Source organism: Drosophila montana, unplaced genomic scaffold, assembly GCF_035044405.1.
Source record: "Drosophila montana isolate Dmon_TW-CO22-7 unplaced genomic scaffold, ASM3504440v1 contig_402_1, whole genome shotgun sequence".
Taxonomy (NCBI): domain Eukaryota; kingdom Metazoa; phylum Arthropoda; class Insecta; order Diptera; family Drosophilidae; genus Drosophila; species Drosophila montana.
In genome coordinates this window covers 3589326-3611277 of record NW_026998739.1, presented here as the reverse complement: position 1 = coordinate 3611277, position 21952 = coordinate 3589326, and the positions used below count along the sequence as shown (strand labels likewise).

The following is a 21952-nucleotide window of genomic DNA, read 5'->3' as shown; positions in this document are numbered from 1 at the left end:
GAAATTAATTAAAAATTTCTTTTTTGCCAATTAAATGATACATCGTACAAAACAAGTTCCTAATCTTTGGGCTAATTTATAACAATTTTCAAATAACTGTGGGAAAGGAAGCCAGTTTCAGGAACTTTAAAAAGAAACACATATATATACAATTTTGTGGGCGTGGGGCCTAGGTCATGTTGCAGCTGGCATATTAAAATATATATATATATATCTGTAGACATTTATCGCTTACAATCAATAGGCATTTCAATAAGTTCCGGGCGCAAAACATTGAAAAATGAGCAATTACTTCCCAATTTGTCAGCCAAAAAAAAAAAAAAAAGAACGAAGCCTCCAACCAAACCTCATTAAAATGGGCGACGCATAGCCGCACGTAATATGAGAGGACAACGCTGACGATACGACGATAATGCGTGCGTCTGCCGTAATAAATCATTTATACAGCCGATTTAATGGGAAATATGCGTAAATGCAAGCTAAAATAAAAATAATAATTTTATTTTCGGGGAAACTCACTCTCACGGTACATTCATGCCTCATGCTCAAATATCCAGCAGCAATCGGCTAAAGTCTGGCCACACTGATTACAATTTTAACGGTCTATGCATTCCAAGTTTATATATTATAAAATAAAACAATAAATAAATAAATAAAATAATAAATAAATTAAATAATAAATCAATAAATAAAATAATAAATAAATAAATAATAATAATTCTATTTTCGTGAAAAATCACGGTAAATTCATATCAATAAATACATCAGTAATCAGTTAATGTCTGGCCACACTGATTACAATTTTAACGGTCTATGCATTCCAAATTTATATATTAACTAATAAAATAATAAATCAATAAATAAAATAATAAATATATATGTAAACAAAAATAATAATTATATTTTCGTGAAAAATGACGGTACATTCATGCCTCATGCTCAATAATACATCAGCAGTCAGCTAAAGTCTGGCCACACTGATTCCAATTTTAACGGTGTATGCGTTCCAAGTTTATATATTAAATAAATAAAATAATAAATTTATAAATAAAATAAGAAGTTAAATAATAAATAAAATAATAAATAAAAATAATAATTATATTTTCGGGAAAAATCACGGTATATATACTTATACCTCATACTTAAAAATACAGCAAGCAGCTAATGTCTGGCCACACTGATTCAAATTATAACGGTGTATGCATTCCAAGCTTTGTTAATTATTATTTTAAATTGTTCCTTGCAGTTAAGGAAAAGCTTAAATACGAGCATAAGAAGAGCAACAAAGGAGAGACTATATAATGCGTAGGAGAGCTACGCCATGCAGGCTGCTGGTAAGTCATAATCAATCATAATCATGATTGATACCATAATCATCATCAATCATTACGTAAGGCCTTTTAGTTCAATATCTTTGATATCGTTTCAAAATTCATTCGCGCAATCGGAATGTATGAAAAATGTATAGCTATAACTTTAAATAACACAGTCGGGTAATATCGGCCTATTTGTTATATTGAATATATATAGACTTGCAGAGAATAGTACAGATTTCTCTCGAAATTTTTAGACCCTAGTATTCCAAATAAAGAATTCACATACTTTATCAACATCACGTGCAGATATTGTCAACTGCGAATTGCTATATAGGAACGATCCATTTAAGTTATAGAAGGGTATCTGTAAGGGTATTCAATCTTCGGCATGCTGAATATGATATGTTTTTCTGGTTGTATTATATTAAATGTTAATTCATTGAATCTCGCACAGTTGTTATGCCTGTGGACAACGGCGGCGACGGGCCACATTCGCATCGAGGCACCCGAGGTGCATCTGGCGCCCAGCTACAAGCCGGCCTTCGTTCGTGCGGCGGTGGAGAGCATGCCGCTGGAGGATGAGCCGGGTGCACTGAGTCGCTTCAGCATACGGCCCACATTTGGTGACACATTTCTACCGTTGCGCAGCGCCGTGGAAAGCGTGCCCAGCATCAATGAACGGAACGTTGCGCAGCTGCGTGAATCCTCGCCATTGCGATCCTTTGTGCGGGATTCCGTGGAGGCGCAGCCCAGCGACTACGAAGAGGACGACGAGCCAGAGTATTTTGGAGCGCCAGCCAGCTTTGTGCGCGATGTGCCAGAGAAGATGCAACAGGAGAAGCTCACCCAGCTGGTGCAACCAGATCCTTGGTCGGTGTCCGACAAATATGCCGCCTTCATAGCACCCAGCGCTAATAATGATTATCAGGCGCAGCCCTATCGCTCCGGCTCGCCGCATCAGCAGCTGCTCAAGTCCGTAGATCTGGAGCAGCTGGAGCACATCGATGAACTGGACAGTTATACGGAACAGCAGTTCTATGGTGCTCTAGCCCTGGCAGATCTCTCGGACAATGGCGTCGCCTATGGCGCCCTATCGCAGGTGAAGGCGACGACGGACAAGAAGAACTACAACATGGCTCCCAAGGTGCTCTGCTATATGTCCAACTGGGCATTCTATCGCAAGGCGGATGGTCATTTTGTGCCCGAGCAACTGGATCCGAAGCTATGCTCAGCGATTGTCTATTCCTTTGCCTCTCTCGATCCGGACCACTTGATCATGCGCGAATTCGATCCCTGGGTTGATATTGAGAATCAGTACTACAAGCGCGTGGTTGCCTTGGGCGTGCCCGTGCTCATAGCCATGGGCGGCTGGACGGATTCAAGTGGCGACAAGTACTCCCGCCTGGTCAGCGATGAGATTAAGCGCAAGGTGTTCGCCTCCAGTGCGGCGGGTTTCCTGCAGCGGCATGGCTTCAGTGGCATTCACTTGGACTGGAACTACCCCAAGTGCTGGCAAAGCGATTGCTCCAAGGGACCGGCCAGCGACAGGCCCAACCTCACCAAGCTGCTGCGTGAAGTGCGCTCGGAACTGAACCGCGTGAATCCCAAGATGCAAATTGGCGTAGCCATTTCCGGCTACAAGGAGATCATCAGCGAAGCCTACGAGCTAGCTGCGCTCTCCGAAATCGTGGACTATATGACTGTCATGAGCTATGACTATCACGGCGCCTGGGAGCGCCAAACTGGCCACGTGAGTCCGCTCTATGGTCGGCCGCTGGACAAGTATCCGCAGTATAACACAGACTTTACCATGCAGCTGCTGGTGAAAATGGGCGCCCGCCGCGAAAAGCTGATCATGAGCATACCCTTCTATGGCCAAAGCTTCACGCTCGAGCAGAGCAGTCAGCGTCTGGTGGGCGAGGGTGTCGCCGCCAGCGGACCCGGCGAGGCCGGTGAGCTAACCAAACAGCCCGGCATGTTGGCCTACTACGAGATCTGTCAGCGCATACGCAAGCAGAAGTGGCAGACGGGACGAGATGCGGACCGCAAGTCGGGACCCTATGCCATGCTGCGGGATCAGTGGGTCGGCTATGAGGATGCGGCCAGCGTGGAGGCCAAGGCGCGCTATGCGGCCAACAATGATTTTGGTGGCATCGCCGCGTGGACCATTGACCTGGATGACTATCAGAATCGCTGCTGCAGCGAATCCTTTCCGCTGCTCAAAGCCGTCAATCGGGCTTTGGGTCGTCTGAACACTGAGCCGCCCACGCGCAACAACTGCGAGCGTCCACCACAGCCGATTACGCCTGTACCACCCCAAATGACCACCATAAGCAGCGATGGCTCAGCGGGAGGCAGTCACAGCGATCACACAACATCCTGGCCCACCTGGGATCAAGCCAGCACAACCCGTAGACCCAGCAGCACTAGCACCAGTACAACCACCCGAAGACCCACCACAAGTGCCACGCCCGCCTGGTGGACCAGCACTACCACTACGACTTCCGCCTGGTGGACCAGCACAGCCGCAACCACAACGAAACGTCCCAAGCCTAAGCCAACTCAGACAACCGCTCGTCCGGCTCACACCACCTTACCAGTCCCCGCACTGGTTTATCCAGTGGTTCAGCCTTCTAACTGTGCGGCTGGCAAATTCTATCCAGATACAAAGAATTGTAACGCGTATTACCACTGCGTCGTACCGGGTGAACTGCGTCAGCAATTCTGTGCCGGCGGCCTGCATTGGAACAACGAGGTTAAAAGCTGTGATTGGCCCGCCTCCGCGCAGTGTTCGGTGAAGAAGCAGCAGACGAGCACGAGCAGCAATTTACCCACCAGCACCAGAAGCACCACCCAAGGACCCACCAGCAGCACGAGCACGAGCACCACGAACACCAGCACCAGCAAGAAACCGCGGAGAACGACGACATCGACCAAGCCTAGTCGCAAGCCCACACAAAAACCCATTCAGAAACCGCAGCCCGGAAGCACCACCAAGAAACCGCATCGCACCACGCGACGTCCTCGACCGCCGACCTCATCGCGCTGCAACGAGGGCGAATACTATACGCACAGGAACTGTGGCAAGTACTACATCTGCGTAAATGGAGCGCTCGTGCCGAGCGAATGTGGCGGCGAGCTGCACTGGGACGGCATTCGGAAGATATGCGATTGGCCTCAGAATGTGCAGTGTGTGACCAGCAAGAAGTATCTGCGCATTGCCCAGTCCAAGGCAAGCGAGGAGGATCCCTGCAACGGCGAGGAACGTGTGCCATATCCCGGCGACTGCTCCAAGTATTTGTTCTGTCTATGGAATCGCCTGCAGGCAGCTGACTGTCCACCGGGTTTGCACTACAACGAGGCGCTGGGCAACTGCGATTGGCCACTCGCTGCGCAGTGCAAAGAGGATGCGGGTGGCTCCGCCAGCTCCGGCAGCTCCAGCAGCTCCAGCAGCTCCGGCAGCTCAAAGCCTAAGCCCCCGGCTGCAGCCAAGCCCGTGCCCACCACGCAGCGACCCACGACCACGCCGAGACCCACTTATCCCACAGATAAGCCACAGCTCCAACCACTGGATGGCCACTACAAGGTCGTGTGCTATTTCACTAACTGGGCCTGGTATCGCAAGGGCCTGGGTCGCTACACACCCGACGACATTAACACGGATCTATGCACACATGTGGTCTACGGTTTTGCAGTCTTAGATTACTCAGAGCTTACGCTACGTACCCACGACTCCTGGGCGGACATTGATAACAATTTCTATACGCGAGTCAGTGGGTTGAAGAGCAAGGGCGTCAAAGTCAGCCTGGCCCTGGGCGGCTGGAACGACTCGCAGGGCGACAAATATAGTCGGCTGGTGCGCAACGCAGCGGCGCGAGCCAAATTCATACGTCACGCTCTCGACTTTATTGAGAAATACGGATTTGAGGGTCTGGATCTGGACTGGGAGTATCCGGTGTGCTGGCAAACCGAGTGCAACAAGGGCTTCTCCGACGAAAAGGAAGGCTTCACTGCCTGGGTAAAGGAACTATCGGAGGCATTCAAGCCACGCGGTCTGTTGCTATCCACGGCGGTCTCACCCAGCAAAAAGATCATTGATGCAGGCTATGATGTACCAGTACTGGCCCGCTATTTCGACTGGATAGCCGTGATGACCTACGACTTCCATGGACAGTGGGACAAGAAGACAGGTCATGTGGCGCCTTTGTATCATCATCCTGATGACGATTTCGATTACTTCAATGCGGTAACTACTTTTCGAATTCTGTGTTTCATAAATTTAATAAGAGCCCTTTTCCGTGCAGAACTTCTCGCTGAATTATTGGATAGAGCAAGGTGCTCCTTCTCGAAAGATTGTGATGGGCATGCCGCTATATGGTCAATCTTTCACGTTGGAGAATGCCAACAACAATGGACTAAATGCCAAGGCCCCAGGACCAGGTCAGGCGGGCGAATTTACCAAAGCTGCAGGCTTCTTGGCCTATTATGAGGTAGGTCTAAGGGGAATAAAGATGTGCGACTTCTCCCTGTTAAGGCGATCGGGTATTTCCTTATTTGATCAGTAGCTAACGTTATAACATTTCACCCTTACCACTTCAAGGAATTTAAACTATTTCAATTATTTGCACTTTAATAGATCTGCGAGCGCGTCAAGCATCAGGGCTGGGAAGTAGTTCAAGATGAACGTGGTCGCATGGGTCCATATGCTCGCAAGGGTACCCAATGGGTATCCTATGATGATCCTGCCATGATCCGCAAGAAATCACAATTGGTGCGTGCCCTGAATCTAGGCGGCGGCATGGTCTGGGCTTTGGATCTTGATGATTTCCGGAATCGGTGCGGCGATGGCGTGCATCCATTGCTGCGCGAGATTCATGCTGTGCTAAAGGATCCGCCAAGCGGCTATGAGCCGACGCGTAAGTCTCTAAGGACTTTTACAAGAATGCTTAAATTGTATGCTATCTGTTAATCTCCACAGCTGGTCTAACCCCGGCGGAAGTGGAATCAGTGGAAGAGCAAGCCATTTCGGGGGAGGTTGGAACAGCATCTGTAGAAAGCGAAGCCGGGCAAACTTCACAGGAATCAACTGGCCAGGGAAGCAGCGAGTCCGAAGAAGGTGAAGGCGAAGGCGGTGAGGAGCAAGAAGAGGTGGCTGTAATGCAGCACCCGGAGCCGGAATACTCCACATCACAAGAGACAGTCAACAATGAGGAGGGAGCAGGCAATAACGAGCCAGAATCTTCACAAGAAAACGAAGTAGAGGAGGTTGAATTTGAAATGGAAGCCGGTTATCCCGTAGTTGGCTCCGGCTTCGGCTCCAGCAACGACTACAAGGTGGTCTGTTATTTCACCAACTGGGCGTGGTATCGTCAGGGTGGTGGCAAGTATCTGCCCGAGGATATCGATGCCGAGCTATGCACGCACATAGTCTACGGCTTTGCCGTATTAAATCGTGATAAGCTTACAATACAACCACATGACTCCTGGGCGGATTTGGACAACAAGTTCTATGAACGCGTGGTGGGCTACAGGAAAAAGGGAGTGAAGGTAACCGTAGCCATAGGCGGTTGGAACGACTCGGCGGGTGACAAGTACGCGCGTTTGGTAAGAAGCGCTGCGGCGCGTGCAAGGTTCATACGCCACGTGTTGGACTTTATCGAGCAGTACGGATTTGATGGTCTGGACCTGGACTGGGAGTATCCGGTGTGCTGGCAGGTGGACTGCAAGAAGGGCACCGCCGACGAGAAGCAAGGATTCACAGATTTGGTGCGTGAACTCTCGCAGGCATTTAAGCCAAAGGGACTACTTCTCTCCGCTGCCGTTTCGCCTAACAAGAAGGTCGTCGATGCCGGCTACAGTGTGCCGGAACTTTCACGCTACTTTGATTGGATTGCGGTGATGGCCTACGATTACCATGGTCAGTGGGACAAGCAGACGGGTCATGTGGCACCCATGTACGATCACCCAGAGGGCACGGCGACCTTCAACGCCAACTTCTCCATAAACTATTGGCTGGAAAGTGGAGCAGAGCGTAAGAAACTTATCATGGGCATGCCCATGTACGGTCAATCCTTCTCACTGGCCCAGGCCAACGATCATCAGCTGAATGCGCCCACTTACGGCGGCGGCGAGGCGGGCGAGGCCACGCGCGCCAGAGGCTTCCTGGCCTACTACGAGATCTGTTCGTACATTCAACGTCGCGGCTGGAATGTCGTGCGCGACGCACGTGGTCGCATGGGACCCTACGCCTTTTCGCGGGATCAATGGGTCTCCTTTGACGATGCGCCGATGATACGGCACAAGAGCGAATATGTGCGCGCCATGGGCTTGGGCGGCGCAATGATATGGGCCCTAGACTTGGATGACTTCAAAAATGATTGCGGCTGCGAATCGTATCCGCTGCTCAAAACAATTAACCGCGTGCTCCGTGGCTATCCGGGTCCGCATCCCAAGTGCACGCTGGAGCAGGGCGAAAAGACCATGGGTAAGTGGTAGGAAAGTTAAAGTGAGACCTAAATAAAACATCCGATTGCAGTTGCTGGCGACAAGGGCACCGTAGAATCCCCAAGACCCACGGTTAACACCGTGACTCCGGCTAACATAGTTGCAACCTCATCTAGGCCTGATCCGGGTCAGCCAATAGATTGCGCTGGACGCAACTATGCGTCGCACGAGCGTGACTGCAACAAGTACTACATATGCCAATACGGCGAATTTATCGAGCAACGGTAAGTCGAAAACTTAATAGTTAGGCTTATTATTTTCATACCCTGAACCCATTAAAAATGGCAAGTTTGGTAAATAATCCCCAAAATTGATATGTTGCTCCTAGAATAGTATATATATCAGGTATCTTTCATTTTATAGCTATCGCCTCCTCCCCGCTACCACCACGTAGCTATAAATCAAGATAATAAACCAAATTGGATTGCCCACCAATTTAAGCCACAATGTTAATGCAATTGATCTTTGAGACTAAACAAATATTCTTTAGCGCAAAAGAACCTACTGTTGAAAACTTCAAGATCGGCTAAGAATCACAGAACTTATTAAAGAAAACGTGTTTGGCTGGCCTCGTGCTTGCGGCAGCTAGGGCAAATTGCAAGAATTTCTGTATACATGTACATACACACTATTGAAGATGTGTAAGCGAAACATAAATTATCCGCTTGGTATTCCATTAGAGTTCCAACATTTTCTCAAGACTTGAAGATGCTATTAAATGCTTTTAATTTGTTTTGCAATGAATTTAAGAAAAAATATTAATTATTGTTGGCAATATCCACGTGGTATATGTTAATGTGTGGAGACTGTGCCAAAATTCCTTAACTAAAATCACGCCTTATCTCTTCTAGGTGCCCCGCTGGTCTACACTGGAACGAGAATTACTGCGACTGGCCGAACAATGCGCACTGTACGGTTCGCGCGGACCAGACCACCCAGCCGCCGGTGGTGCATCGGCCCAAGCCAACCAGCACCACAGTGAGCAGCATATCCGCCACAAAACCCACAAAGAAACCCTTCACACCACCCAATAAGAAGCCCATTGCGCGCCCAAAACCGACACCAGCTCCGCCGCTGGGCAGCAATGAGAACTACAAGGTCGTCTGCTACTTCACGAACTGGGCATGGTATCGGCCCGGCCAGGGGAAATATGTGCCCGAGGACATAGATGAGAATCTGTGCACGCATATCGTCTACGGCTTTGCGGTGCTCAACAGCAACACGCTGACCATCAAGACGCACGATTCCTGGGCAGACATCGACAATCGCTTCTATGAGCGCGTTGTAGAGTACAAGAAGAAGGGATTGCGCGTAACTGTCGCAATTGGAGGTTGGAACGATTCGCTGGGCAGCAAATATGCACGCCTGGTGCTCGATCCGCAGGCTCGTGCGCGCTTCATCGAGAGCATTTTGGTTTTTGTTGAGAAATATGGCTTCGAGGGCTTGGATCTGGACTGGGAGTATCCGGTGTGCTGGCAGGTGGACTGTGCCAAGGGCTCGCCGGCGGAGAAGCAAGGATTTGCGGCACTTGTGCGTGAACTTTCGGCTGCATTCCGACCACGTGGACTGCTCCTCTCTGCCGCCGTCTCGCCGAGCAAAACCGTCATCGATGCGGGCTATGATGTGCCGCAGCTGGCACGCTATTTCGACTGGATAGCCGTGATGACCTACGATTTCCATGGCAACTGGGACAAGCAGACGGGCCATGTGGCGCCGCTGTATTATATGGAGGGCGATACGAATCCCTACTTCAATGGCAACTATAGCATACACTATTGGCTGGATCAGGGCACGCCGCCCAGCAAGCTGATCATGGGCATGCCCCTGTACGGCCAATCCTTCTCGCTGGCCGATCAGAACGCACGCGCCCTCAATGACAAATCCATTGGACCCGGCCAGGCGGGCACATATACGCGCGCCGGTGGCTTTTTGGCATACTATGAAATTTGCGAGAAGGTCAGCGCTGGCGGCTGGACGGTGGTGCGCGACGAGGAAGGTCGCATTGGACCCTACGCCTACAGCGGCAATCAATGGGTATCCTACGACGATGTTGCGGACATACGACGCAAGGCGCAATTTGTGCGCAGCCTGCGTCTGGGCGGCGGCATGGTCTGGGCCCTGGATTTGGACGATTTCCGTGGTCGCTGCGGCTGCGGCAAGCATCCTTTGCTGCGCACTCTCAATCAGGAGCTGCGCGGCATTCCCGGACAGCGCGCCCACGATTGCACATAGTAATGTTTAATAATTATTAAGTGTCCTATACGTACGTGCGTTATATTTATGCCAATTCCTTTTGCTGCTGACTAGGCTCGCAATCTGTTCTTAAGATTTTTGCCACTTAGTTGTAAGCATACACACAAACATACACACACACACTCGCAAAACCCGAAAATAAATAAATTAAAATAATAAATAAATTTTTAAAAAAAAATCCCGATTCACTTGACAGCACTTTTTATAAGCTTAAGCAAAAACTCAAAATAAACTGTAGCCACATTTTCAAACTACATTCGAGCCAGGGTCGCATTCGTAACGTTCAATTATTTGATATTTGCGGTGGTATTTTTTAGCGCATATATTTAAGGTGACCATTTTGTCCAAATAATGCCAAAACAGTGCATCGCACGTAACGACTTAATTTCATTCACTTTATATACGATGTGCTTTTAGAAAACATATCGATAGCAAAACAAATATTCCCTGAAGAAATAAACCAAATCAGCTTATTAACCATAAGAGATAAGTCAAATAAAGAAAATGTCTAACAACCCTGAAATATCATAACTATAAAAAGAGTTTGTCATAGACTAAATGTTATCTCTTTAACAATTTGTGACATATTTAATTGCTAACAGAATACCCTCGATATGAAATTTGGGAATACCTACAACTCAATAAAAAAACTGAATTCGAAGTATGATGAATTTTTCGGAATATCAGTTATTTTTAGTTTAATAAATTGACAACAACAAATTAAGATTATTTTCAAAATTTAATTGAATAAAATTTATATGCAATGTTGTGGCCAAGATGCGCCTAAATCGTAACGTGTGGAGGAGGGCAACGTGCGTGAGACATTCGAACAGCTGTTGAGGTCTGGAATCGCAAAAGCGCAAAGAAAGAAAAAAAAAACACAAAAGTGGCAGCAAAAGTTTGCGGAGAGAGCGCGAGAGAAGTTGATGGCCAAAGCTTTTTTTAGCCTGTCGTCATCGTGAACCCTAAGGGTCGTCGTCGTCGTCGTCGTCGTCGACGTCGTCGAGTCAGTCGAACGGGCAACGAAGTTGCATACGCAACAAATTTTCTGGTCAGCGGGTCGCGGTTGCTGTTTGTCGTGTTTTGTTTTTGGTTCGTGGCAAAGGCAGAGGCGAAAAGCGTAGCTTGTGTTTTTGTTTATGTACACAGAGTCGACTAAATACACACGGGTATACACACACACACACGCATACGCACACAATCAAAGGCAACGCCAAATTCGCCACACCTCTTCGCGTGCGCGAGTGTTCTGTGACGTCACAAATTTGATCGCGCCTGCCAAATTGTGTAAGAATATCAACAACAACAACAACAAAGATGACACACTGTCGCGGCACCTTCAGGCATTTACTGCGTCATTGCCATGCACAGTCCAAACTGGCAGGAGTCCGCAGCAGCTACAACAGCCGCGGATTCACCTGGCCGGCCGCATGCAACAGCAAATTGAACAACACCCTAAACAAGCAGCTACCTGCCTGGCTACCTGCCACTAGCCGCGACTACTCCAAGTTTAGCACGCACCTGAGCAGCGAGCGAGCGATGGAGCTGCTGTGCAATCTGGACGAGGACGAGCGTCTCAATCTGCGCGATGCCATGTGCAAGCTGGAGGCTGACATACTGAAGAAAAATCTCGTAAGTAAGTACAACTTTTGCAGGGGGGTTCTTAACCAAACAAACACTCCAAGCAACGCAGAGTTACACTCTTGATCGACTAGGTACTACCCTCTATTGATATCTCCATCATTCTGCTTTCGTTTGCCTGTTACACACAATTGCTCCAATTTATTATAACCTCTTTTAATCCAAATTAAATTGCCTTAAAGGCGCACGAATAAACTTCTATAAAACTAAATTCCAGTGGCTTGGGGTCCTGCTCAGTTTTCCATAGTTTGCCTTGGTTCTACTGTGGCTACTTACATCAGTCCGCGCTGTTTGGCCTCCGTCTTGAAGCACATGCTGTAGGCCTCGGCTGCCTCGCAGTGATCCTCCGGCACGCTGATGGCCGCACAGGTGTCGCCAATCTCGAGGGCCAACTTTAGCTTGGCAGGATCATTGCCGGTATATTGTTTGGCCTTTTCGCGGCCGGCTTCCGTGTCCAGTTTGCCATTCTCGCCCAGCACATTGAACTTTTTCATAACACAGGCGCGCAGGCATTTCGACTCGTAGGTGGCGGCCGGTTCATGTTTCATGGCGCTCTGCACATCCGCATCGGAGGCTCCAACCTCGCCCTTGCACAGCTCGGCCGTCTCCAGGAACTTGGCCATGGCGGCCTTCTCGTCAAAGGCTTTGGTCAAAGCAGCGCCCAGCAGGGCGACAAGTGCCACAGAGATTACAAAACGTTGCATGTTGTTAACGTGGCTAATTTGCAAATTGAACTGTTGACATTTCGAGTCAAATGGAAGCATTTTATAGCCCCCAGCTGTAGCTCGTCAGCTGTGAAATTATAGACTTCGATCCGTTTAGCAACTTAACAATGTGTACAATTAATTGCCCAGTCTTTAATTGCTATTATTAAGCCTTTTTGATTCCCAACTCTCAATCATAAGCGACAAAGCCGCGCAACGCCGAGCAGCCGCCATTCTCACTCAATAGCTTTAAAGTAACTGCTGTCCATATGTTCTGAGGCAGCCACACAGCTTTTACTGCGTACGTGACTCCTGGCGCAGACATAAAACCAAATCACCGCACAGATTTGCTCACCCTGTGCAACATGCGGCGTGCGGCATAATTTATACATCGGACGCAAATCTTTGCCAGGCTAAGCGATGGCAGCATTTAACTCTTAGCAACATTGTGATTCATTGAAAACACGAGAAGTTCAGAGCATGTTAAGCTCAACATTTGATTATATTATTAACATTATATTTAAGCCGAACATGCCAAATGTTGCTAACAAACACAAATTTTGAGCAGCAAATGTTGCCGCCATGAGGTCACAATAAAGAGAGCACCGATTTGAGCTAAGCTCAGGAAATAGTCTTAAGAGAAATATTGATAGGGCAGTTTCGCAACATGCTTATTAGTTGCTTAAATGATTGTCTACATCAAGTGTTTGTTGCTAAGCATGTTGCGAGCTCAAAGTTAGGCCTATCCCTCGAATGTTGTTGAGCCTAAAACACTGAAAAATATTGCTAGGGTAGTTTTGCAACATGCTTAAATGCTTGACATCAGTAAGTGTTTGTTGCTAAACATGTTGCAAGCACAAAGTTAGGCTTATCCAACGTGTTGTTGAGCTTAAAACAACGTTAAAACAGTTGCTCTTCATGTTATTTTTTATTTTTTGCGCTTACGGAGCTCTTTAAATATGCGCATTTAATCATGCATTGTATTTATCTACATATTTGTAGACACTACGCACAGACATACACGTTTGTTTGTTTGCAGCACACATCATAGCATAGCATATATGTATGTATGTAGCTCAAGTTCAGGTAACGCATTTCGGTCCCGTTTTCGTTTTGGTGGGCTGCTCATTAATATTTCAACAGCCAGCAAGAAAATTTTGCGCCGCCTGCTGCTGGTTAAAACTTGCCGAAACTGCTTTACGCACTAGGCGCAATTCCAGCGTCGCCGTCGACGTCGCAGCTGGAGCAACCGCTTTTTAGTTTGGCTGCCTCCCTTGCTAGCGCACTCTTTTTTTCTTGAAAACTTTGTTGATTAGTTTTTTGCAGCTTAAATTCTGGCATTACTCTTCAATGCAGACAAATTGGCTTAAAAACAACAAAACTGCTCTTAACAACACTTGCCAACAATATCTAATGTTTCAACTAATCAGCAGAAGTTTCACGAGTTTCTTCACGTAACTTTTGCTTCTCTCTCTCTCTCTCTTTCCTTTGCTCTCTGATAAGAAGGCGTTGAGTGATTTAACAAATATTTAAGCAACGCAAATATTACATGAAAAAAACACTTCATCGAGTTTCTGATAAACGTTAGAATCGTGGGTACTTGACTGTATACTTAAATAGAAATTAATAACGAAAAGCTGGGATTTTTTTATAATTTCTAAAAATAACAAATATTATTAAAAGAAGAAGGATATATTAAAAATACCCGTGCTACGCAGAAAAATAAATATTCTCAATTTTAAAACTTATTGAATGAAAATTTGGTAAATAGGAATTTTTTTCAATTTGATTTCTATAGTATTTTTAACAAAAATATTTTAAAACTATCTTTCTTTATTGATAAATCTATTTAATTACATCCTGCCTGAAAATAAAGGCTCAAAATCAGTGTAGACAACTGTTTAGTTTTCATCGAAGTAAGTCTTAAATCGTTAAGAGAAGAGAAGGGCTCAATAAAAATTATTATTCACTGAGAAAGAACCTTTATCCAAAGAGCGAACGTTGTTCATGGTGTATGAATGTGTGTGTCCAACAGTGGATACACGCCATTGGCTGTGTTGCGAGCACTGTTCATGGTGGGAGCGCGAGAGTTACATTAGCTAGGTGTGAATGTATTAGTGTGAATGCTGGCTTAGCGTAGACTCAAGCCTAGTGCGACGATTCAGTATGAGCGCGTCTGCCATGCTGATCGGTCGCATTCTCCGAGTGTGTACAATTGGAAAGCATAAAGTTAAACAGTGGGAGTGATAGAGAGGACATTATGAAGCTATGCTTAAGAAGCATCGGCTGCAGCTGGTGTACATATAAGGTACAACCTAACCATTTAATCATTTTTAACAAAACACAAGGAGCGAAGTTTATTGACAACGCAAAAGCTTTTATCAATCTTAAATTATTTTGATGGAAAATAAAGTCGCTGGATTTGTCTGTTTTATAATCTTCAGCTTCAAAGTTATTTCAAAATCAGCATCTCTTTTTATGGGTGGTCGCCTAAAGAGCTTTGATACTTGCATAAAAAGCCGAGTTAATCAAATTAGCGGTTGGTGAGCACTCAAAATGCCAGCGGGCATATTTGGGAAAACAACCGTTAAGTGGAATGTCGCACAATATTTGCTCGGCAACAACACAAAACCCTGATAAACAGAAGGAGGCAATTCGTTTGCTGTTAGGAGCGCACACATACCCACACACGCACGCACACGCACACTTACACGTACACGTTCACCGCCCATGTAACCGCCTACTTGCCTGTCCTGGACAGATTAAATGATGTTCACTGTAATGTACGAAAAAGTCGGTGAGCCTTGAAGCGAGCAGCTGCTCAAGAAGGTGAAGCCCCAACCCAATCCAAGGCCCAGGCCTCTCCCTCTTTCTCTTTTTCTCTCTCTTTCCCTTGCTGTGCGTATCTAGATTCTATTGGGCGTTATTTGACCTCATTTGTATTGCATTGCATTGTATGCCCTCTATGTTGGCTCAGCATATGAGCCAGAATTTAAAAATTACATTTGCCTCGGGCTACATTTATCACAATTACCAAAGCTTATTTCAGAGGGAAATAACCCACCACTCACACTCACACACACGCACATGCATGTGCACCCCAATTGATAGCTGCATCATTTATAAGCTGAATGCTGTAGATATAGAGATTTATGGATATATACGTAGCATTTGACTTACTGAAAAATGAACTGACGAAGCACAGCAAATGCAGAAGTTTACAGTAAAAAAGCAACAACATGAATTGCGAGCCGAAAAATCAATAGGGCAATTTGCATCCCATAAACTATAATTTCAAGGCGAAGCCTTAATACTCTTAAAAAGAAGAACTGTTAAGCTCAGTTATTCAATCAGATTTTGCTGGAAAGTTAAATAAAAAGTAAAGAGAAGCGTACGACTTCAACATTCAAAGAAATTGTATTTCCCAATACCATAAAAACTGTTTCAAAATCATATTTTATGCTACATCTTTAAGAATTCGTTAGTTTCCAGAGTAATCCAGTATACTGATGTATACTTACTACAAATATATAGTTTTAATATAATTTATACTTTTATATAAAAAGATTTTGTTGCCATGCAACCTCAAAGCAGCCTTATAAAATTGCTTTAAATTTAGCATATACAATTTTGAAGACTTCAAACAGTTTGTTTTATCAACCGGAAACGGAAGAGCTACAACGAAGAGCTGTATGAAATATAAAGAAGAAGCTCATCAAATATTATGCCCCTTCAAAAATGAAAGTCGAGTGGCAGCCAACTTTTCTGACAGCACTTCAGAAACCATGCACCCCATCCCCTTTTCCAACACTGTGGCCTTAATGTATTTTTACTCAACACTAAATGAGTCAATCGTGGCAGAGCGTAGCAAAGTACGGAACAGAGCGATGCCTTTTGCAATTTGAATCAATTTGTTGACTTTTTCTGTCTTTTTTTTTTTTTTTGTAAAAGCACGTGCCATTGTGTTTGACAGGGTCTTGAGTTGGCACCTGAGCACGCAAGAGATGCCAGAGAGTTTCCGGGCCAGGCAACAGGCGATACAGCAACAGCTGCTCTGTATGTATGTATGTGTGTATGTGTATGCCCTTAAAAGTCATAAAACAAAGCAACGCATCGCTCGCACAAAGCTTCACAGACAGAAAGGCAGAGTGTGAAAGCAATAGAACAAAGAAAAAGACGAAAGACAAGGGAAAGAGAGCAACAACACAAAAGGCAGAGCGATAAATTGAAAACTGTTCCCGTTAAGCTTTGGAAGCTGACGCAGTGGCCCTCAGCCCGGGCAGGTATACATGACTAAACACGTTTACTTCTACGCACAAATACATGCGAAAGCAAGTACATATATCTGCTTGAATCAAACACACACACACACACACACATACTAATCCTGCTTACAATGTTTTTATGTTTTATGCTGCTGAACTCCTTGATGGTAGCACATTGTGGCCGCAGGATTACTTGAGTTTACATAAAAAACAACAAAAAGTTTTATCAAGCAAAAATTACAGGAACTCTCAACAAATATGTATATCTTAAGCAATGTGGGATCTATAAGATATGTGTTCTCATGATTCGAGCAGACTTTTAATCACAATTTATTAGTTAATTCTAAACTTGACATCTCTTCAGGACTTCAATTTCACTTTAGAATCTTCTCCTGTAAATTAAAAACTGGACTTCAAAATGATTTATTTGAATCGGCAGCTTGAAGAGTACGCCTCATAATCAATTTCAATAAATATAGTTTGTCGATTACAATCTCGAATTATTATATCAGAAATGTTTTAAGACTAACCCAATAGAAATAAAACAGAGCTTGATTAACTAAGCAGGGTCAGAAGGCTATTAAAAAGCACATTTCTGCTTTTATAATATGAAATTGTTGTGCTGTAATTCTTAAACTGTTTTCTCACAAGAAAGATTGTTGTTTAAAATTGTTGTGGTATTTTTTTTTTAATTTATTGTTGTGGGAAAGTAAATTAATTGTCGGTTTTTGTCGTGGCAAACAGTTTTTCGGCCTTGGATACACTTTGGTAAAATTGTGTAGTGTGCTTTTGGGCTGACCTCAGACATGACTTGCACATTCGTTATGCAAGTTGGACTTTTTGAACTTCTTGACAATGAAAAGTTTTATATAAATACGTACAGTTTTAGCCAATTTAAATGCTAAACAGTAGCAGCCCGCAAACTAGCCAATAAACGATGCTAAATGTTATGCAAATGTCTACACACACACACATTCATTCATACACACGCTAACCCATACATGCACACTTCTGCGGGCTTGTTAGCCAACACACTCACACACACCCATATCACGTCTTCCTGTTGCTTTTTTCATGGCAGCAGCTCACGGCTAAAATTGCTATGGCCATGATAGCAAAACGGGCTGTCTTTTGTGTAACTTTAAGCGCGAATAGACTAAAGGGACAGATAAAGAAAAATAAATCGAAAATAAAAGAAGTCAGTCCAAGTGCCACTCTCAGATCTCAGCTCGAGTACAAATCGAGAGTCGAGTGTTGCCTGCTTTTGGGAACGCTCCTTTCGATATGCGTTGCGTTGCGCAGCAAATCAAACTTTTGTGTTGCTGAGTGTTGCTGAGTGTGTGTCGGTGTGTGTGTGCATGTGTCGCTGTGTGAGTGCTTGTATGTGTACGCACATATGACACACAATGCGCGAGCTCGCGCAAAAAGGATGTGCCGAGGTCAGTTGATTGCCTTTGTGACCTCTATAATAATACCCACACCGAATGAACTTGCATTGGGTATATTCCCGAATAATAATAAATAAATAATAAATTAGATTCTTGTTTTTAAAACGTATTGGAATTATAGGAGCTAAGGATACCAAGTGATCGATGCAGGTTATCGTATAATATAGACAAAAAGATATAGACTTGGGCTGCGATAAGAGCACATATTTCGATATACAATGCCCTGGACATCGTATTAAATCAAGAACGACACTGACATAAAGTTTATTAATATCTAATCTGACTAATAAAAATCTTTAAAATAAAATAAGCAATATATTCATTTGAATATAGTTCATATTAAATAACATTCAGCTATTAAACTAGATCGGGTATTCAAATAGTCAAGCAAGTCTCTTAAGAAATTTCTTAGCATGTTTTATGGCGTGTTTTTCTGATTCGGTGAATCAAGTGAGAATCTCATGTCTAACGCTTAACCGACAGCTAAACAACATAATTGCCCTGCAAATTGCTCAGTCAAGTCTAGCGGGGTGTTTACTTTTATGAGCAAAGCAACACACTCACACGTACGTGTATACGACATGTGTATGTGGATGTATTTAACTGATATGTGACAGGAGTCTAATGGCCAAGTAGGCCCCTGTGACAACAGAGTATACCCCGTGTTTAGGGTACAACGGGTAGACTATCTACAATTTATTAAGAAAAATGTTTAACTTAAATAAAAGAAGATATTTACCAAAACGGAGCATATTTATAACATTTATTTACGCATTTTATGCAAATTTAAGTTTTAAAGCCCATAAAAAAATATTTCAAAGACTGAATAAAAGTTAAATTGCCTTTTTTTTAATATAAAGTCCCACACGAATATATAGTCCCATACGCAGCATTGAGCAGTTCGATCAAAAGGCCAATCTGGATTAAACTTTAAAATAAATACTTCATACTCATATCGCCATCCTGATCAATAATTTATGTACATTAATTGTGGGGCCGAGATTGGCATTTTTCATGCGTTACGCGTATCATTGGAAATATTTTAAAACCCTTTAAAACCCTTAATACTTACGTTTGTTAACAGTTATGAGTGGTATTTTTACATTTGTGTTGCACTTACCCACAACGTTGGACTGTTTATAGAGTATTGCAGCCTGCCTTTAAGCGACACATGCATTTAACTCTTCCTGTCACACATTTTTAATGGCTCCCGTTGTGATGACACTGAGAGTAAAGCTGTAAATTAATTGAGCACTTTGGGGAGGCGGCAACACTGGGAATAATGATAATTATGATGACGGTTAGGGGCACCATTTTGCCTGGCTGTTGACATTCACTTGTAAGCGTAATTATAACACGTTCCTAATGGAAGAGTGCTGGGCAAACTAACGGCACCCAAAGTGGCGCTAAAATGCGTCGCTTACACAACTAAACACACACGCGCACACAGGCTTCGTACACATAAAACAGGCAGGCAAACCCATATTTACACACACGGCTGCAAAGGCGCGACTGCGTTTGCGACGTGTGAAAATATGCAGCGTTAAATTAACGACAACGGAGGCCATTGCAAAACTTAATTTAGTGCAGCGTGAGAAATTCAGAAACACGCGTTTATACGTTTGCGCTTTGCAACCAAAACTGAAGTAACTGTTAATAGATCAGTTTTGCGTTACAGTGCTGCCAGACTACGCAAGTTCTTGCCCTACCAACATTTCTTAATCCGATCAATTCATATTTTAATAGAGAGTCGCCACATCGTCGAAAATAAAATCGACGCTAATAAAGGTGGCAGCGCTTCAGTATTTCTATGCAATAATTTGTTTTACTGACAGTAACTGTTTTTCAGAGTTGTCTTTAATAAATAAATAGACTTTTTATGAAGCGAAATTTGTCGCTTTTCGTATAAACGAAGATGCATACGCACACATACAACGACGCGCACAGCCATTCAGCGCGCTTGTTGCTTGCCAAATGCAATTTTAATGCAATTTTAATGCAATTCGCCAAGCGTAAATGGACGAGTGGATGTGGTTTGAGTGGAGGCGGGGTAGGCGGTGCGATTGATGTCAAATCTTTTATAAAGTGCGACACCTTTCAGCCTTTTACCTTTTTTAATTAGCTGTGTGTGCGCGCGAAAGCAAATTATTAAAATAACCTGCTAGCTATACATATCCATTATAAATATGCATTTATTAGTTTTAATTACTGCTGGCTATAAGACTATAGATATATTTTTCCGACGAAGGTTATAGAACGTGCGTCATCGCAAAGTACTCATAAGCTCCATACACCCTTAACCATGGCTAAAACATCATACCCTATAATTTGTAAAATGACATGTTTTCTAACTTTAGTTTCTGATCATGAGCTGTGTAATTAATTAGTTAGTTATTATTTAAGTATTGGCATGTTCGCATAAGTGATTATGAGGTTAATATTCAGTTGTGTACTCTCATATTAAATGACTATTATCTCTTTTTTTATTTGCATATGTAAACACTTCTCCCATGTTTTGATTTTTAACAACTGTTACACAACTATTACAATCTGTATTGTAAAAAACACTGGATCCAAACAACACACGAATCACATGGCACAACACAACAACGATAAAAAAAAAACACTGTCATCAAACCAAAGGCCAACTAGCTGTTGGCAGTTGGCGGACGCGCTTCGGACGTCTTTCCAATAAGGTGGGCCAGGTGGATCCGTCCGGCACATTTTGTGCGGTGCCCGATGAGTGGCTGAGAAAGAAACTGGGTAAACTCAAAAACCACAATAACAACAGATTAAATGTCGCTGCACCAAAAAAAGAAGAAGAACCTATTCCCATTCCAATTCAATTGAAAACTAATCTTCTTTTTTCTTTCTCTCTCTTCGCAGTGGAGGCGGCAGAACCACCAACCGCTAGTCAACTATATAGCAGTAAGTACAGAAAATCAATTATCATTATTGTCCTTTAATTTTGAATTATTATCAATTAATTCCTTGCAGTTTTCTTTGTGAATGCCGTGCCATTTATAGCCTTTGGATTTCTTGACAACTTTATTATGATCATGGCCGTAAGAAATTTTGATAAACTATATAAATATTGAAATTGTATCCAAATATCATGCTTTGCAGGGCGAATACATTGAAAGCTCATTGGGCCATTTCATAACGCTATCGACAATGGCCGCCGCAGGTCTTGGTAATACCATAAGCGATATTATGGGCATTACCATGGCCACATATGTGGAGGAAGGCTGTGAGCTATTGGGACTCAAGCAACCCCAAATGACGCCCGCACAATTTGAATTGAAGTCAAGCAAGCGAGCCTCCAGTTTGGTAAGCAGCCAGTGCACAGTGCCATTAATCAATTGATAAATACCCATTTGCATGTTTTGTTGTTGCAGGGTCGCATAGTGGGCATCACAGTCGGCTGCCTAATTGGCATGTGCCCCTTGTGGCTGATGAAGGACGAACCGAAAAAAGCGGCTGAGAATTAGGTTTTCCACATTAAAAAATCTAACTAGCGAAACAGTCAATTCTATGAAGTTTCCGTTGAAATCGCAATCCGAATGCAAACTTTTGATTTTATGTCAAAATTGATAATTTTCTGGGGTCTAAATGCCCACAACTTGAATATGGATTTCATTTCATTAAAGTCTGAAAATAATTTAATTTGGTTTCTTTTATTTTTTTACTTCACGCGATATAAAACAAACTAATGTGACACTCAAAGTACCTACTATTTAAATACTATTCAATCCGCCTATTAAAATTAGGATTAAATATCATTATTATGTAATTTCAAGTTTGCACTGATTCTGACCGCG

General features: G+C 44.0%; 3 protein-coding genes across 5 annotated transcripts; 2 read left to right on the top strand and 1 right to left on the bottom strand.

Moving 5' to 3' along the window:
* Window positions 1-1792: 1792 nt before the first annotated feature.
* On the top strand, window positions 1793-10103 carry Cht10 (Chitinase 10). The gene is given in 5 exon segments (XM_064698002.1): window positions 1793-5562; window positions 5621-5806; window positions 5953-6232; window positions 6295-8044; window positions 8672-10103. Coding segments are annotated over 5 exon segments (7278 nt in total). The 5' UTR covers window positions 1793-1881; the 3' UTR covers window positions 10053-10103.
* Window positions 10104-10759: 656 nt separating this feature from the next.
* On the top strand, window positions 10760-21797 carry LOC135439288 (transmembrane protein 65). Of its 3 annotated transcripts, none has more exons than XM_064697992.1 (6): window positions 10760-11709; window positions 20775-20894; window positions 21018-21059; window positions 21129-21196; window positions 21258-21461; window positions 21530-21797. In XM_064697992.1, exons 1-6 carry the CDS (start codon window positions 11391-11393, stop codon window positions 21620-21622), a joined length of 846 nt encoding a protein of 281 aa, XP_064554062.1. In that variant the 5' UTR covers window positions 10760-11390; the 3' UTR covers window positions 21623-21797. The 3 variants fall into 3 exon arrangements, with proteins under 3 accessions (XP_064554062.1, XP_064554063.1, XP_064554064.1); XM_064697994.1 differs by lacking the exon at window positions 10760-11709 and adding an exon at window positions 20133-20181; XM_064697993.1 differs by lacking the exon at window positions 20775-20894 and having other exon boundaries at window positions 10763-11709.
* On the bottom strand, window positions 11823-12457 carry Obp28a (Odorant-binding protein 28a). Its single transcript, XM_064698000.1, has one exon. It carries the CDS (start codon window positions 12416-12418, stop codon window positions 11987-11989), a length of 432 nt encoding a protein of 143 aa, XP_064554070.1. The 5' UTR covers window positions 12419-12457; the 3' UTR covers window positions 11823-11986.
* Window positions 21798-21952: the final 155 nt, after the last annotated feature.

What these genes read in the sequence shown, in the direction of transcription:
- LOC135439288 (XM_064697992.1), top strand. Translation starts at nt 11,391, where the DNA reads ATGACACACTGTCGCGGCACCTTCAGGCATTTACTGCGTCATTGCCAT. An exon ending in ACTTTATTATGATCATGGCC is followed by an intron (nt 21,197 to 21,257) that starts GTAAGAAATTTT and finishes CATGCTTTGCAG; the next exon opens with GGCGAATACATTGAAAGCTC. An exon ending in GCAAGCGAGCCTCCAGTTTG is followed by an intron (nt 21,462 to 21,529) that starts GTAAGCAGCCAG and finishes TTGTTGTTGCAG; the next exon opens with GGTCGCATAGTGGGCATCAC.
- Obp28a (XM_064698000.1), bottom strand. Translation starts at nt 12,418, where the DNA reads ATGCAACGTTTTGTAATCTCTGTGGCACTTGTCGCCCTGCTGGGCGCT.